The sequence below is a fragment of the Schistocerca nitens genome, chromosome 2 (genome assembly GCF_023898315.1).
Source record: "Schistocerca nitens isolate TAMUIC-IGC-003100 chromosome 2, iqSchNite1.1, whole genome shotgun sequence".
NCBI lineage: Eukaryota > Metazoa > Arthropoda > Insecta > Orthoptera > Acrididae > Schistocerca > Schistocerca nitens.
Window position 1 is genome coordinate 550379160 of NC_064615.1, and position 17311 is coordinate 550396470.

At 44.9% G+C, this 17311-nt stretch overlaps 1 protein-coding gene across 1 annotated transcript in view; it reads left to right on the plus strand.

Annotated features, from left to right (window-relative positions):
* The first annotated feature begins 1549 nt into the window (after positions 1-1549).
* The window catches only part of LOC126236567 (protein gustavus), a 343635-nt gene continuing 327873 nt past the window's right edge, over positions 1550-17311 (plus strand). Inside the window, exon 1 of the mRNA XM_049945975.1 lies at positions 1550-1678. Within this exon, the coding sequence (XP_049801932.1) occupies positions 1563-1678 (116 nt within the window). The 5' untranslated portion in view covers positions 1550-1562. The remainder of the gene's footprint in view (positions 1679-17311) is intronic.

Below are 17311 nucleotides of genomic sequence, written 5' to 3' on the forward strand. Positions count from 1 at the left end.
AAATAAAAACTTTGAGGTTCGCCGATGACATTGTAATTCTGTCAGAGACAGCAAAGGGCCTTGAAGAGCAGCTGAATGGAATGGACAGTGTCTTGAAAGGAGGGTATAAGATGAACATCAACAAAGGCAAAACGAGGATAATGGAATGTAGTCGAATTAAGTCGGGTGATGCTGCGGGAATTAGATTAGGAAATGAGACACTTAAAGTAGTAAAGGAGTTTTGCTATTTGGGAAGCAAAATAACTAATGATGGTCGAAGTAGAGAGGATATAAAATGTAGACTGGCAATGGCAAGGAAAGCGTTTCTGAAGAAGAGAAATTTGTTAACATCGAGTGTAGATTTAAGTGTGAGGAAGTCGTTTCTGAAAGTAATTGTATGGAGTGTAGCCATTTATGGAAGTGAAACATGGGCGATAAATAGTTTAGACAAGAAGAGAATAGAAACTTTCGAAATGTGGTGCTACAGAAGAATGCTGAAGATTAGATGGGTAAATCATATAACTAATGAGGAGGTATTGAATAGGATTGGGGAGAAGAGGAACTTGTGGCACAACATGACTAGGGACTGGTTGGTAGGACATGTTCTGAGGCATCGAGGGATCACAAATTTAGTATTGGAGGGCAGCGTGGAGGGTAAAAATCGTAGAGGGAGACCAAGAGATGAATACACTATGCAGATTCAGAAGGATGTAGGCTGCAATAGGTACTGGGAGATGAAGAAGCTTGCACAGGATAGAGTAGCATGGAGAGCTGCATCAAACCAGTCTCAGGACTGAAGACCTCAACAACAACAACAATAAAAGGGGGATGGCCGATAGGGGAACTTGATTCCTATTGGTCTAGAGAAAGAAGGGAGAAGATGGAGAATGACCTTGATTTTGGACCTCGTTTGCCCACAGTGGATGGGTAACCTTCATTTTCCCGCCATTTCTAAAACTGTCAAGTGATCTGTGCCGTAATCTTGTAGTGAACATGCTGGTGCCAGAGACCCCATCTCGTAGTATACGTACAGAAAAGTCATCTCGTGAGTTAAGGGTTATATTATAATTTGGTGCTTATTATTCATTTCGATGTAAGCCTTAATAATGTATAACAATTACGGAGCATTGTTACATTCCGGTGGTCGCAGCTTCGACTCCCACAAATATGGTCACTTACATAATAAATTGTTTATTTTCACGTTCGTCGAATTGTTGTCGAGGTGTAGCGTAGGGACGGCAGACACGGCTTCCCCCGTGCGCAGCAGAACAGTAGCACGGGCGCCACATTCCCGCCTCCCCCCTCGGCAGCGCACAGGTCCACGCACTCACTGCACGCGGGGATCAATAAGCGCCTCTCTGTCTGGCGGACGCAACGCGCACGCAACGCGCACGCAACCCTCGGGGTCGCACCGCTTCCCCGCGCTGCAGCCAATAATAGGGGGGGAGGGGACGGCGGAGGCCGCCGGTTGGTCGAGCGGCGGGGGGGCGGGTGGTGGGGGGCCAACGGGCGTGCGCGCTTGGCGCCGCGGGAGGCAGGGGGGGACAGCGGCGGAGAGCCGGCGGCAGGCAGCGGCGCAGACCATGGCAGCGGCGGCCGGCGCAGTGCTGTGGAGTGTCGGCTGCTGGCGCCTGGGCCCGCACGTGGTGCTCGCCTGGCCGCTCCAGCCCCTGCTGCCGCCGCCTGACATGGAGACCAGGTACTGTGCGTCGCGCGAGGTGCCACAGCCCTGCATGCGGTGCCCCGGCTGCCGCAGAGCGCGCGTCTCCTTCCACTGGTCTCGCGGCCATAGCGCCGCCGGTATCCGTTAGTTAAAGCATTACTGCATGAACCAAAGAGCAGCTCATTTCTCTCCTCACTCTCAATTATTAGTTAGTCCTGGTGACAAAGGTCAGAGCTACCCCAATAGCTGCGTAAAAACAGCTTCAAGTTACAGCACCTCGATGGCATTTTCTTTCCTGGCTCTCTTCAGGCAACAAGGAGTGTAACCAGCACGTTTCTCGTGTTTCATCTCTGTTCTGTATGCACTCGGTATAAAGGACTAAATGCAGTACCCTCTTTTCCAGCCCAGTCTGATAATCAACAAATGCCTACCACACCTTCACATTTCGGCTCTCTCGCCGGCTTAGACGCTTCTGTGCACCGTTAAATCGATAAATTTCTAACATACTGAACACTTCGCCCAAGCGTGTATTTTATGGATCAAACGCATATCATCGTCAGGTAAACAACACGAAACTAAACGCCAAGATCATAACTTCTATTGGTAAGAAGGAAACTGGCTGTCAAATATTTCCACAGAAAATGTGTGTTCCGTGTGAAATGTGACTGTGATATCTTGTGATCCTGTGCCATACCAGTCCTGGACGTCGGATAATGAAGAGAACTTGGTTGTCGATTTTCGATCCCGACAGTGAAGAACAGTGTTCTGTGCTACGCAACATGAAAAGAAGTGTTCCTGTGATCACGTTGTTGCAAGTCATATGTGAGCCTAGTTTGCCACTGGGCAGCCATTTTCAGATGAGTGCACAGACAAGTATCGATGATTTTACAGATTTGGAGTTCCGCTCAGCAAAATAACAATGTGACGCTTGGAAGCAAAAGAAGATAGCATATTTGTGCAAAACGAACAGAATACGCTTTCCAGAATGTGAATTCGATGGAAATGACCTTACTCCCTACGGAAATGCAGTTCGTGTGTGACGCATTAACGTCCAGTTTCATGCATCAAATCAGTGCAGGTTATGTTGTTAATCATGTTTTGCTGCCATTCGCGTAAAATGTGTTACCTCTCGTTTTGAACGGACACTAGTAACGTACACACGAGATCAGAGAGACAGTATAGATTGCTGGAGTTTTGGATCGGTTCTGTAAGGAACAGAAGAACGCCACGCGCAGTCGTCAGAAGCGACATTCGGTGGAGCTCTGATCAATACTGTGGGAGAGCTGCAGCCGACGGAGACTCGAAATAATTCCTCCTCCTTCGTGTTTCCCACTTTCGGTTTGCGTGTCTCCGAAAGCTGGTGGGTGTGTGAGGTCCTTCCTTGGTGCTGTGCCGCTGGGAACTTTTCCCTACGTTGTAACGCTTCAGTAATGACGCTAATAAGACGCGCCACTCGTCGCGCTGTGCAGATTTCAGCGGCCAAAATTACTACTACGGCCCGAAAACTTCGAACCGTCGGTCGTTTCAGACGTATTTGAAGGAGAATTTTTATCATATACGTAATACTGCATCATACACAGCAGCAAAAATACTCGAACAAAAACCATCACGTAATGTTACGTGATTTACCATTTTACTCCATCAACTTAACGCCCTACCTCGAACACCTCGAGGTATTTTGTTTAGTCACAAGGTAACTCCTACTAGAATTCAGCCCAAAATTAACAGTGGCTCCACACTGACGAACATACTCCACGAATGAGTTTTCGAAATGGTGAAACCGCACCTGTTTATTATTAATTATGTCGTTCACATAAACAGGGAAATTAGGCGCTTTTAATTTGACGTGTAACGCTTCAAACAATTAAGCAATAAGCGTAAATTATAAAATACACACTCAATCTACTGGACTGCTTTGTTTCTTCGGGTCCACAATATCGAAGAGTACAAATGGAAGATGCGCGACAGAAGCATTTTTAAGTATCTGTCTAGCACATTTTTACCGATAATTTCAACTCAAAAATTTGATTATATGAATTCGACTACTTCCAAGAACATTAATGGTAGAGGTTTTCTGGCGTGCATGTTTTGGCTCATGTACCGTGTGAACAGAATTCTAGACGTCGTTCACTCCAGTTAACGTTAAGTGTCAGTTCTATGGTAACTTCCCCACGCAGAAATACCGGTCTCCTGACGCACCTACAACCAGTACACATTCGCCACAAAAGTAACATTTCCACATAACAACGCCATAACTCATACTGTTGTGTAGAACAAAGGAAATGGTTGCGACTTAATCATCCTGTTGGTAGCACCAAAAGTAGTCAGATAATCTACATTGAAGCAATCGAGATTTATGGCACATCGTTTTCAATTTCGATTCTAGTGAATCAACGGAAACACAAAATTAAATGATAGCGATATGTATTGTTTTTGATTACTGTCGCAGTATGGACGTATTGCACTTCATACCAAGTGTTTACAATTTATGTAAATCGAACGAGAGGAAGCATGAAGTTTACTTATTCAGGAACACTGCCTTGTACAAGTATCTTTTACAAATACACTGTGTACTGCAGTAGTTTCTGGTACTGTTGCGCTCTAATGAATCACCGAAAATACAAGCTGTGAGCAGTAGTTTCTGGTACTGTTGCGCTCTAATGAATCACCGAAAATACAAGCTGTGAGCCCCCCCCCCCCCCTTTCATTCTTTCTTTCCCAAACCCCTCCCAACAAAATGATTCAATAGATGCAGTTCCTCTTTGTACCTTCTTTCACAGAGACAACAGACATTGTCGGCAAGCAAATGATTGAGACTGCCCAGAAGTAACCAACCCAAATTCGTTGGAAATCATCTGGTGAAACTGAGGAATATCTTCAGCCAGGTTGGTTGGCTCGGATGGTATGTAGACTGGTATCAACACAGAGAACGATTTTTATCACTGCGCAAGTCCCTGTTTCAAAAGAAGGCTCGACTACACTGCGTCTCGTGAGTTTTCGTATATTATAAATTTGTTGTTTTCGTGAGATAGTGGAATGGCTTAAAATCCGACGCGTTTTAAAGTTCTGAACACTTACATAGTTTAATGAACACTCTACGTGCCATGATTCTTACCATTATATTTGTTTTCATCATAATCGCCCCGTTGAATGTTGTTAGGCGTAGTTTATAGGAATACCCGTTCAGTTACGAGGAAGAGGGGGGCGGGGGGGGGGGGGGGGGAGGTTCACTGCCTTTCGCTTATATGGAGTATTTCACGAGGTAAAAGTCGTGGTAAAGAAGGTATAAAATATCTTACCAACTAGCAATCAAGCTACTAGACATTAGGTGTATAATTTTGTACCTTGCCACTGAGCCAAAGCTGTGAATTAGATCAGTAACTGGCGCTTTCGTAAGTCACAAAAGGCAAGACAGCAATGCAATTTACACTTTATCTGAACTGAGCACGTCGAAGCGAATTATATAAGAAAGTCTGTATACGTGTTGTGCTGTACAGCATGTGCGGTTTTGCACCTTCCATCAGACTTAACCCATTGAATACCAATTTTATTTCAAAAACATTAATGAATGTTTATTTTAATTAATTTCTTAGTCAGAAGTAGCAATATGAAAAGAATATTTCCCAAAGTTTCGTTTTCCAAGGGGGTGTTGGTGGGGAGGGGGGGGGGGGGGGAAGACGTCTGCTCAAAACCTACAACACACACTGACAACAGACACTCAGTGGACAGAGCATGTCTCCGAGTTTGTAACTCACACTACAGTTGCTCAGTATGGGCTTCGTTTGTGATGCGGCAAGCGGCAACTGGTGGGTGGAAATCGTGGACGGAATGTGCCTGGGAAGGCGCGAAGGCAGCTCGCTTTGCCAGTGTGCTAATTGGGTTGGCTATGGTGTGCGAACTTATTCGATGTGACAACACGGTGACGACGGTTGACAATGAAACTTGAGGACGACACAACCTACAGGAGCAATCTGTGATTATAAGAATTCTGCTCACAATTTGTGGGCTTCCCTTTACCAGTGGGACACTGATACATAGCAACAACATACAACAAATTCCAGTTGGTTCTCTGGTAACCTATCGTGGGACACATACGTCCCGTTGGTAGTCTAAGGGTTAAGGCCAATGCTAAAGTACTCATGACTCACCAGCCCAAAAAAGGGAAACAAAATTTCTTCACTTGAAGAGAAAAAAATGGCTGGAAGACCAAAAACGCCTCACGAGAATCAGTAGGGTGTTTACGAATGATTCATCTGGTTTTGGATGAATGTATTACACGCAGTAATACATACAAAATAGTGCACGAGACTTGGTATACATTTTCAAGTTTCTTATACATAATTACAAATGCTCTATGTGCTCTTCTCGTGTTACGCGACAAACATGTATGCAGTAGTCAAGTTTGACCCATAGACGAGTGAGCATGTCCCTGCCAACAGTTATCGCCAGCGCAACAGTGATGTGATCCTCGAGTTGAGTCTATGTTGTCGGCAAAGATAGTACATTAACATTATCTTTCACATATCCCCAAAGAAAAAAAATCACAAACTGTAAGTCTGGAGATCTTGGGGATCACCCGAAGTGTGCCGAATCATCCTGAGCACAGCGTCCAATCCACCGGTTTCGAAGTTCCTCGGTCAGTGGGCAACGCACGGCTTCATGCCAATGAGGCGCACTCCGTCTTGCTGAAATATGAAATCTGGTATATGAGCTATTAGTTTAGGAAACGAACAGTCTTGCAACATGTGTAGGTACGTTTCACCCCTCACGGTTTTCCCAAGAAGAAAGCAGGGCCCGTATAGTTTGCTACGTGAAGCAGCACAGAAGACATAAACCTTTAGAGAACCTGTTTCAGTCTCCACTGCAAAATTGGGATTTGTCATACACGAACATTGTTCTGATTCGCTTGATCGTTTATCTAGTACGACGCCTCATCACTGAACCGGGTATAAATTCACCATCTTCCATGGCTTCCTGGGAAAGTCCACCAACTTCGTATCTGATGGTGCGGTCGAATGGCTGTAAACGTTGCAGCTGCTGTATGCGGTATGGTTTCTGATGTTACCACTTCCGCAGAAGTTGAGTGCGGAATGCCCAGTTCGCGTCTTGCATGACGTGTAAGATTTCTTTGGACTACGAAGGAACGCCTCTTGGACACTCTCTACTGTTTCACCTGCAACACCTGACCGTCTGAAGCTTTTCCCTTTACAGAGGAAACCTGCGCCCTTTTTACTGGGTAGGTGACTGCATGCTGTACTGTCTCCAGAACGCACACTGCACGGCATTCACGGGTGCTACCGACTCATACTGCACCACACAAAATGAGGTCTGTTGATCATTCGTCATTTTGCAAACTATTATCATCCTGCCGCCTGTGATATCTGAAAAGGGATAAACAAAACTGTAAAATATACTCTCTTCATTGGTTATTAGCATGCGTGGATGGGCGCTGTGTATTTCACGCTATAAGATGTCAAAACCCGATGAATCATTTGTAAGCACCCTGTATTGCACCAAAGCAGCATACCATCCATTCCCTGCAGGACCAGTAAGAGCCATTTAAAACCAGTATCCCTCAAGACTGGAGCATTAGTCAGAAAAGATGAAACCGTTTAAACATCATGGCGGCTACGCTTTCAGAAACGGGCCTACGCCTGTGAATAATTTCGTTTAAAGCAAGGCCATTTTCGGTAAGGAATTGTTTTGACGTCAGCATACTTCATCAGATGTGGTCGCTGTAGCGGGTGGTGTGCCCTTCTTTCCCCGATCCTACCAACTTTTCCTGACACATATGAAGTCTCTGCTATTTGACAATGAATGGAAACAATGAGGCGGCTTTATTTTTCATCATTCTGCAGCGACAGAAATAAATTAATAACTCTCGGACACGCAGCCTTTCAACTGCAAAGATTAATTTACTGGATTACATATTCGATACTTGAAAGTATTCAACACCAATTAACGGCTAACGATAGTAAATAAATCGGCTAGAGCCTCCTCCGAGTCAACTAAGTAGTCAGAGGTATCTTTCCGAAGGGGAAGAAACGCAGCAGAGTTGGGATGAAGGCGGTTCCCACGAGGGGAAGCAGATGAGTGAAACAAAGGACACTGAAAATTCTCGTGGATCCTTCAACCGATGAAATTACAGGTCTACTTGATTTCTGACGCATAATGAAAGATAAAACAGACAAGCCTACCGAAGAACTTACTAATATTGCATCGTTCTACCATCACACGAGCCAGGAAAAACCTTCTCTTGCCTTAGGTAAGAACAAGCATGCACAAAAATAGATCTTCAGTAATGGCCAAATATTTACCTTATAGTTATCAGAAATATTCAAGGAAAATTAGAAAAGCAAGGACACAGCATAGAGACAAACCAGTCTTTTTTTATGCTGTTAGATTTCCAGCAGTGCTGTAGTGAATAGAATTACGACAGTAAGCAAATCGTACACGAAACGAAGATCATTCGTCAAACGCTAGGCAGTGTTTGGCCATCTCATTGCCAGCCTGCTGCTTAGAGTCACATAAGTATTGTGATCGAAACGTTCTGCTTGACACTCTGAAGGTAGCAGGGATAAAATACAGAGAGCGAAAGGTTGTCTGCATCCTGGGACAGAAACCAGACGGCATTTATAAAGAGTCGAAGGGCATGAAAGGAAGATGTGAGACACGTTTGTAGCCTATACACGGTGTTATTCAGTCTGTACATTGAACAATCGGTAAATGAAACCAAGGACAAATTTGGGAAGGGAATTAAAATTCTGGGATAAGAAATTAAAACCTTGAGGTTTGACGACGACATTGGAATTCTGTCAGAATGGTAAACAACTTGGAAGGTCAGTTGAAAGGAATGGAGATTTTGTTTCGAAAACAGGTTGTTAGATGAATATCAACAAAAGTAAAAGAAGGGTAATGGAATTTGGTCGAATTAAATCGTGCAGGGCTCAGGGAATTAGATTAGAAAATGAAACACTACAAGTTGTAGATTATTTTTGTTGTCTGGTCGGAAAAATAACCTACGATGGCCGTAGAGAGAATTTAAAACGCATAATGGCAATAGTGGAAAAAGAGGGTTTTGTTAACATCGAATCTAAATCTGAATGTCAGTTAGTCGTTATTGAAGGCATTTGTCTTGAAGTGTTGTCGTACACAGAAGTGAAATGTGGAGGATAACCAGTTCAGAAAAGAAAATAGAAGTTTTTGGGATGTGGTGCTGCAGAGGTAGGGTGAAGACTAGATTGATAGATTGAATAACTAACGAAGAGACAGTGAATAGAAATGGGGGGGGGGGGAGGGAATGTATGGTACAACGTGACTAATAAAGTGGTCGATTAATAGGATATCTATTGAGGCATAAAGGAACCGTCAATTTGGTCAAGGAATGAAGTGTGGGGAGTAAAAATTGTAGAGGAAGACCAACCAAGGTTTGACTAAACTGATCAGGTTCTTAGTTGGTTCGGAGTAGGGGACCAGACAGTGAGGTCATCGGTCGCATTGGATTAGGGAAGGAAGTCGACCGCGCCCTTTCAAAGGAACCAGCCCGGCATTTGGCTAAAGCGATTTAGGGAAATCACGGAAAACCTAAATCAGGATGATAGGACGTGGATTTGAACCGTCGTCCAATGACCAGGTCCTAATGGATCTGTGGCGCAATAGATAGGTAGAGGTGGTGATGCTCCACGGGATCGACCAGTGTGGAGAGCTGCATCAAACCAGTCCTCGGACTGAAGCTCACAACAACAGCAAAAATTGTTTGAGGCAGAATTCAAAATTTGCATGAAGATGGGTTACTCGTCCATTTGTGTCATACGACGACCTATATGGAAATAGTACTTCCGGTTTGGTGTATTTTCGTCGGGATCCTTTGCAATTGTCAGTGCTGTCCGAGGCCCAATCACAAACCATTCTCAAGCTTAATTATATGTTTCAGCGAGTTGAAAACAAAGTATCTTGTGTAAATTCAGATTTTTTTTTTAAATAGGAAATAGCAGTGCCTGGGTTATTAAGAAGTACGAACCAATGTTCCTTCGGACATTCATGCATGTCTGAAGGAATGCGATGTTCCTTCGGACATGCTTGAATGTCCGAAGGAACCTTGCATCGAACTTTTTAATAACACAGCCACTGATATTTGGTATTTATTCGCCGAGCCCTCTACTTAATTAAGTATGTCTTTCCTGGACGTACGAGTGCAGATTGTGACACACGGACGACGACGTGTGGAAGTCTGGGTGTGGTTATGATTTGTGCTCAGGTGGCCGACGTGCTTAAGGGAGTCGCTCACGTAAAGCTAGAAATCCGTGTTTGACTCCGAGTCTGGCATAAATTTTCATTGTCTTCATTCCATTATACAGCCGAAGGTGGTTCATATTCGCAACTGCGAGTACACTTCCTGTAGAACTGTTTCTTACCACTATCAGTGTAATCACGCGCTGCACATACCTTCATTTGTCCCGATAGTGCTAGCGGAATAGCGACCATTCTGTCGGTGGATGGAGATGGCAGCCACTTGTCCCCAAGTAGGACACATTGAATCATGGAGGAGGAAGCGCCTCGTTGACCGCTGCTTCACTGCTTCTGACGTCAAGAGTGTCGTCACTGCCGGCTGCACTGTCCGTGTTTTCGTCGCAGAGAGGGCGCGGTAATGATTCCTCCGCAGAGGAGCTCCAGCCGGACATCCAGAATATGCGTCCAGCCTCGTCGCCGTGTGTTCTGTCCGGCGTAGAAACCGTCTAGTAAGAACTTAGACTCATCTGCGCACGTGTGCTCAGCGACTGTCTTAATATCTTAAGTAAAAATTACACATGAGTGAAAGAGCGCCTTGGCCTTCGAGTGGGTACTATGTCTGACTCGTAAACGGACCGAGAAAGCTAATCGCTCGTTTGTTCGTTCGTCGTGTGATTCTTGCTTAAGGCAGTCACTCACGCTTGCTACAATCGCGCCAGTCAATATCAGTTCCGTCTAACGGCGTCTCTATATGAAAAACCTGTTATATTTGCATACACATTAAAGACAATGGTATTAGTCATTCCCTTTCGTATTTTATATTCGGATGAAGTTTGGGGGGGGGGGGGACAACCGTTCAGATGCCCACGTAACGTACGTACCAGATTTTACTTTAGTTTGTATAACCACTTCCTGCGTTACGTTATAGATGCATTAGAACTGTTTTACAGTCAACCTGTAATATGCCGGCTGCGGTGGTCTAGCGGTTCTAGGCGCTCAGTCCGGAACCGCGCGACTGCTACGGTCGCAGGTTCGAATCCTGCCTCGGGCATGGATGTGTGTGATGTCCTTAGGTTAGTTAGGTTTAAGTAGTTCTAACTTCTAGGGGACTGATGACCACAGATGTTAAGTCCCATAGTGCTCAGAGCCATTTTTGAACCTGTAATATAATGCGTAGCCAATTCATGTAGTTGGGTTTAGCTTCAGAGAAAGGTTTGTTACTGCAGTGGTCTGACAATAAGCCAGCCTAGGAGATAATATGTTTTGTCGTTCGATTGTATTTTTTTCTCTTGTTCAAAATGGTTCAAATGGCTCTAAGCGCTATGGGACTTAACATCTGAGGTCATCAATCCCCTAGACTTAGAACTACTTAAACCTAACTAACCTAAGTACATCACACACATCCATGCCCGAGGCAGGATTCGAACCGGCGACCGTAGCAGCAGCTCGGTTCCGGACTGAAGCACCTAGAACCGTTTTTCTCTTGTCTCAGAAAGCTTCTCGGCAATGGAAACCATTGTATGAAAGTGTACTCGTTGTTCTTGCATTCATTACGTATTCGATTTGTACCTAACTGTTTGTGGAGTATCCGCTGAGAATAGTGAACGATTATCTCTGCTCGAAAGTTGCCCCAATGTTTCACTCTAGTAACTTGTTAGTATGTAAAAGATACCAACGTTCAGTCGCAGATTTTTCTTAGAATAAAAACATTTCAATGTCACTGAAATTTACATTAAATAGTACAGACCACAAGAAGCATTCTCCGGTACCCTCAAAATTCGCTGCCAAGTCTTGGAAATTTTTGTTTGGAAATTTGTGGTAAGGTCTTATGGGACCAAACTGCGAACGTCATCGGCCCCTATTTAATCTAACTTAAACTAACTTACGCTAAGGACAACGCACATACACCCATGCCCGAGGGAGGACTCGAACCACGGGAGTGGCAGCACGGACCGAGACAAGACGCCCTAGACCACGCGGCTACCCCGCGCGGCATCCGAGTCTTGTTTTCTTTTTTCATGTGTGATCTTGGCGCCCATTTTCTACCTGGATACCCGTTAGTTTAGTGCAAACTGATGCATTCTCTTCTAATTTTTAGTTTGCAACGCTCCTACAAGCAGCGATAGCTTCAGCTACAGTAATATTTCTATGGGACGTGTGATCTTCGGTCTGAGTGTTTTTTCGTATTTTCTGTGATTTGGCTTCAAGGCAAAGACAAAGAAGATTGGACAGCGTACAGGAACATAAGCGGATGAAAAACATAGCATGGATGTGTGTGATGTCCTTAGGTTACTTAGGTTTAAGAAGTTCTAAGTTCTAGGGGACTGATGACCTCAGATGTTAAGTCCCGCCGGCCAGGGTGGCCGAGCGGTTCTAGGCGCTACAGTCTGGAACCGCGCGACCGCTACGGTCGCAGGTTCGAATCCTGCTTCGGGCATGGATGTGTGTGATGTCCTTAGGTTAGTTAGGTTTAAGTACTTCTATGTGCTAGGGGACTGATGACCTTAGAAGTTAAGTCGCATAGTGCTCAGAGCCATTTGAACCTTTTTTTAAGACCCATAATGCTCAGAGCCATTTGAACCATTTGATTTGGACTTGGCTTACACGAGGGGCGTCAGTGAGTAATGTAACATTTTTTTTCTGAATGGAGGTTGGTTTAATTCAGGATTCCAACGCACCATATTATTGACCACCCTATTTTTCATCATAATCTCCGTTCAATGCGACGGCCTTACGCCGCCTTATTGGGAAGGTCTATATGTCCGCATGGTACCACTTCAGTGGTCGACGTCGAAGTCAACGTCTTGCTGCCTCAGTAACCTCCCCATCATCCACGTGGTGCTTCCCGTAGAGCGCATCTTCCATTGGGTCAAACAGATGGATGCTGGAAGGTGTGAGGTCCGGGCCGAAGGTAGGATGAGGAAGAACACTCCAGTGAAGTTTTGTGACCTCGTCAGTCTGATGCGCAGACTAGAGTGAGGCCTTGCGTTGTCACGGAGAAGCGGAAGCTCGTTTGCATTTTTGTGGCGACGAACACGCTGAAGTCGTTTGTACAATTTACTGAGGATAGATCGCGGGAGATCGGACAGGTTTGCGCGACCTTGTTGCGATGATGAAAGACGCCTCGACCAACGAACGACTCAGCGTGCTTTTGTTCACTGCCGGGTCTCCGTAGACATTCTGCAAGCGCATATTAATATCTGCGATGCTCTGTTTTCCGCCAAAAGAAATTCGACGGCAGTTCCGCTTGGAACGCACTTCCGTTACAGACGCCATTTTGAAGACTATCTAGAGCGCCGCTATCTATTGGAATTTCAGGGTGGATATTCGACGCTGGCCGGCCGGAGTGGCCGAGCGGTTCTAGGCGCTACAGTCTGGAACCACGCGACCGCTACGGTCGCAGGTTCAAATCCTGCCTCGGGCATGGATGTTTGTGATGTCCTTAGGTTAGTTAGGTTTAAGTAGTTCTAAGTTCTAGGGGACTGATGACCTCAGAAGTTAAGTCCCATAGTGCTCAGAGCCATTTGCGCCATTTTATTCGACGCTGTCCCACAACAGATTCCGCATTTTTTCAACCGAACTTGGCCGAGAAAAACATGCGTTGCATTACTTTTATTGAACGCCCGTCGTATTTTCTACCATTTGGATGGAAGGCAAATTCAGACTGGACTGCGTACCGAATCGTAAGCGGATGAAGGACCTAGCGATTCAGATCTGGCTTATATTACTTACTTTCCCATTTTAGTACCAATATATACGCGCGTTTTTATATTTTAGTGACGTCCAGTTTGTTCGTGTAACATGTCGTAGTTATTGCTGCATCGTGTCTTAATAATTTAAACGGCTGAAGTGCTGTCACTCCAAGGAAGATATAGACGTAAATCATTTAATATCTTCATCTTGTTGAGATCTCTGTATTTTTATTCCTTGCCATTTTAGTGTAGTTGTCACGTTATTTCGACACAGCAGCAATTTACGTAATACGCGTACATGTGTTAGAGGTCCAGTTGTATGTAATGACATATACAAAGAAATTTACACGTCGATCGCAGTGCATATAAATTTTCCAGTGTCGCGTCGCTGGAGGTCGCGCGTTCCCTGGGAAAGTAGGGCAAAGGCACAGAGCCTGGATGTAAGCAAGTTGCATGAAAAATGCCTCGGAAGTTTGTCTGCCGCGATTGTTTGCAGTGAGCGCGCAAGAAACAGGATGTTCCTCCTCAACGGATGCTCTGGCGATTGACGCCAGCGATTTATTTATTGACGAAAGGCGGTGCTCTTCATATTCATGAATCAAGAAGGCCCTATATCGTATCTGATACACCACACTCATTTTTAGTCAGTGTGGCGATAGTGTTGTCGTTGTCTCCTAGGAGTTCCTGTGATGTTTTATCGTTTTTCTGGGATATGGCAATAAGGAAATTCTCTATCCTTCACGAAACGAACAGACAGAAGTTTAATTTATTTTGATCTTTGGTGTAGAACTATAAGTCGCTCAGTTTATCCAAAATGTGTTTTCCTGATCTTCATAATCGCGTGAGAGCGCATTGGTAACACAGCGAAACCATAATGCATAAACGAAAAAAAATGGCTCTGAGCACTATGGGACTTAACATCTGTGGTCATCAGTCCCCTAGAACTTAGAACTACCTAAACCTAACTAACCTAAAGACATCACACACATCCATGCCCGAGGCAGGATTCGAACCTGCGACCGGAGCAGTCGCGCGGTTCCGGACTGAGCGCGTAGAACCGCTAGACCATCGCGGCCGGCTCACAAACGAAATTTAGATCGTCTTTAGGCTTGTTGCGGTTATCTAATATTTTCAAACGTTAACACTTGACAGATGTCATTGTGATACATTCACATAATAAAATGCCAATATAGAATGCTGTTAGTCATATAATATCAACACACAGGCTATGATGTTGAGCCGCGGGGGGGTGGGGGGGGTGGGGCGGGGGGGGAGGGGGGGTGGGGCGGGGGGGATGGGGGGGGGCAGCGCCGCCAAGCTTATGTTGTGTTGCAAGCTACAGAAACGGAAAAAGCGATTGTGTTTTCTGGAAGAACATAGCTCATGGACGCCACAATATTTCATGCAGTCGTATTCGAAATTGCAATGTAAATTGTTTCAATACACAAATTGTACACAAAAACATTAAACTTGTAGACAGAGGTTGTCGAAGATGACGCTGGAGCTGTACTTCGCTAAAGTATTGTATGACGCCACAGGTTAGTTGCTGCCTGGAAGGCCAAGGAATGAACGAGAAAATGTTCACTTGCATTTTTGTCGAAAAGAATCGATTCACTAGCTGTAGCATCGATAGAACAAATAAAGTTATTAGACGCGGATATTACATGTCATTTATTCGCATTTGACTTAAGTACTTTTCATGATCAACACCCAATTTACGTCTCAGAAGCAGTGCGGGCACCTAAACTAATACAAATCTGTTCTTCTGTTCTGAGACGCACGAGCGCACATCGAGGTACATTGCCATTCATGAAAAGACGTGCCATAATGAGCTTGCCAAGAGCAAAAAGAAAACAGCGAGAAGAGACACTGTTAATTAGGCTTCAGACTCTATGCGTGGAGGAAATAGACGTTAAAACAAGCTAAAGGAAGGGTAATACGGCATTTTTGACACTGTTTCCATGTCAGAAGCACATCTGAATTCGAGAACGTGTCCTCGTAGATCTCATTTTGTGAGAATACCTCACTTTCTGCGTGACTACTATCGCCAGAGTACAAAAACAGCCACTGCGTCGATTATTGGACACATGCCAAAGAGCGTAATGTGAGGCGCGTACACACTAGGCCAACGAACGACAGGCAGTGGTTCCGGCGTTGACGTTCGGCTTCTCATCTTCGAAAAACCAGTTGGGTGGGCCAAGGAATTCGTCCTTGTGGAATCGCAGTTGGCTCTGATAACGAGTCGAGTTTGCTTCCTTTTTGTTATTGCTATAAAGCAGCGTTTTAATTATAATTTCGCGGCCGGTATTATAAGGGAAGTACTGGATTTAGAAGTTGTCGCATGTTCAGCATTTATTTTACTGCAAGAAGCTGCTGGCCAGAAAAAAGAAGAAGAAGAAATGACACTGGTGGACGACCTCTGTAGCAGAATGATGGGATAAAATTAATGTCGTACTTTAAAGCTCAATTGGAATATGAGCTATCTCATATTTTGTTCCGAATGAAAGTAACTTAGTTCAACACAGACACCATTTTCGTGCACATCACTTTCTAACAGTTCACTTATTTCCCTCAAGCTGTCTAATATTTTCAGTTTGTTTTTGTAATCGCAAGCCCGCATCTCGTGGTCGTGCGGTAGCGTTCTCGCTTCCCACGCCCGGGTTCCCGGGTTCGATTCCCGGCGGGGTCAGGGATTTTCTCTGCCTCGTGATGGCTGGGTGTTGTGTGCTGTCCTTAGGTTAGTTAGGTTTAAGTAGTTCTAAGTTCTAGGGGACTTATGACCACAGCAGTTGAGTCCCATAGTGCTCAGAGCCATTTGAACCATTTTTTTGTAATCGCAAATCGTAGTGCTCCATAAACATTCCCATTCACGATAAAACTACTAGCTTTAATGCTGACTCCGTATTCCACTCCACATTCCAGTATTTTTAAACACCACAAATACTCACCCGTTTAACAGACACAGTAAATCGCTACTGAACCAACGAGCATTTGACCCGGCGTCCACACTAGGAGAGAAATCACAAGGCTAACTCATCGCCAACGGTTTGATGTTACCGCTGGCAGTCCGAACCGCAACCAAGGCCATCCGCTTCGTTGGTTCCGATTTGCTGGCCGTAAACACCAAGCAAATCTTGGCCAACGAAGCGGTTGGTTGTCATTGTGTGTGTGAATTCCTAAGGGACCAAATTGCTGAGGTCATCCGTCCCTTGATTTACGAACTACTTAAACTATACTAAGAACAACATACCCATGTCCGAGGGAGGACTCGAACCTCCGGTGGGAGGGGCCGCCCAATCCGTGAAAATGGCGTCTCAAACAATATGTTTCGCTGTATTTATTTAAAGTTGTGAAGACATACGTCAATTAACCTTCAGTGATTTGTCACTCAGCGCAAGTGTGGAAGACTAGCATGAAGTCAAACCGCGCGGCCACTCCGCTTGGCCTGGTTGTCATTAGTTGGCCTAGCGTGTACGCACATTAACTTTTTACGCTGTTTTTACTGTATGACGACCGGTTTCATACCATGGAGGTGTATCTTCAGGTCATATAAAACTAATACTTCATCTGCCACGAACTGCAAGGTACAAGTCCGCGTAAAAACATATCGCTCCTCTGTAAAACCTTGGATGTAACGACAGATGGGCATCCGACCCGAACTATGCATGGTCGCTAATACATCTCCAAAACACAGTCAAAAGACGAGCCCGGACAGCACAAGACAGTCCACGTATGATGGGATAAAACC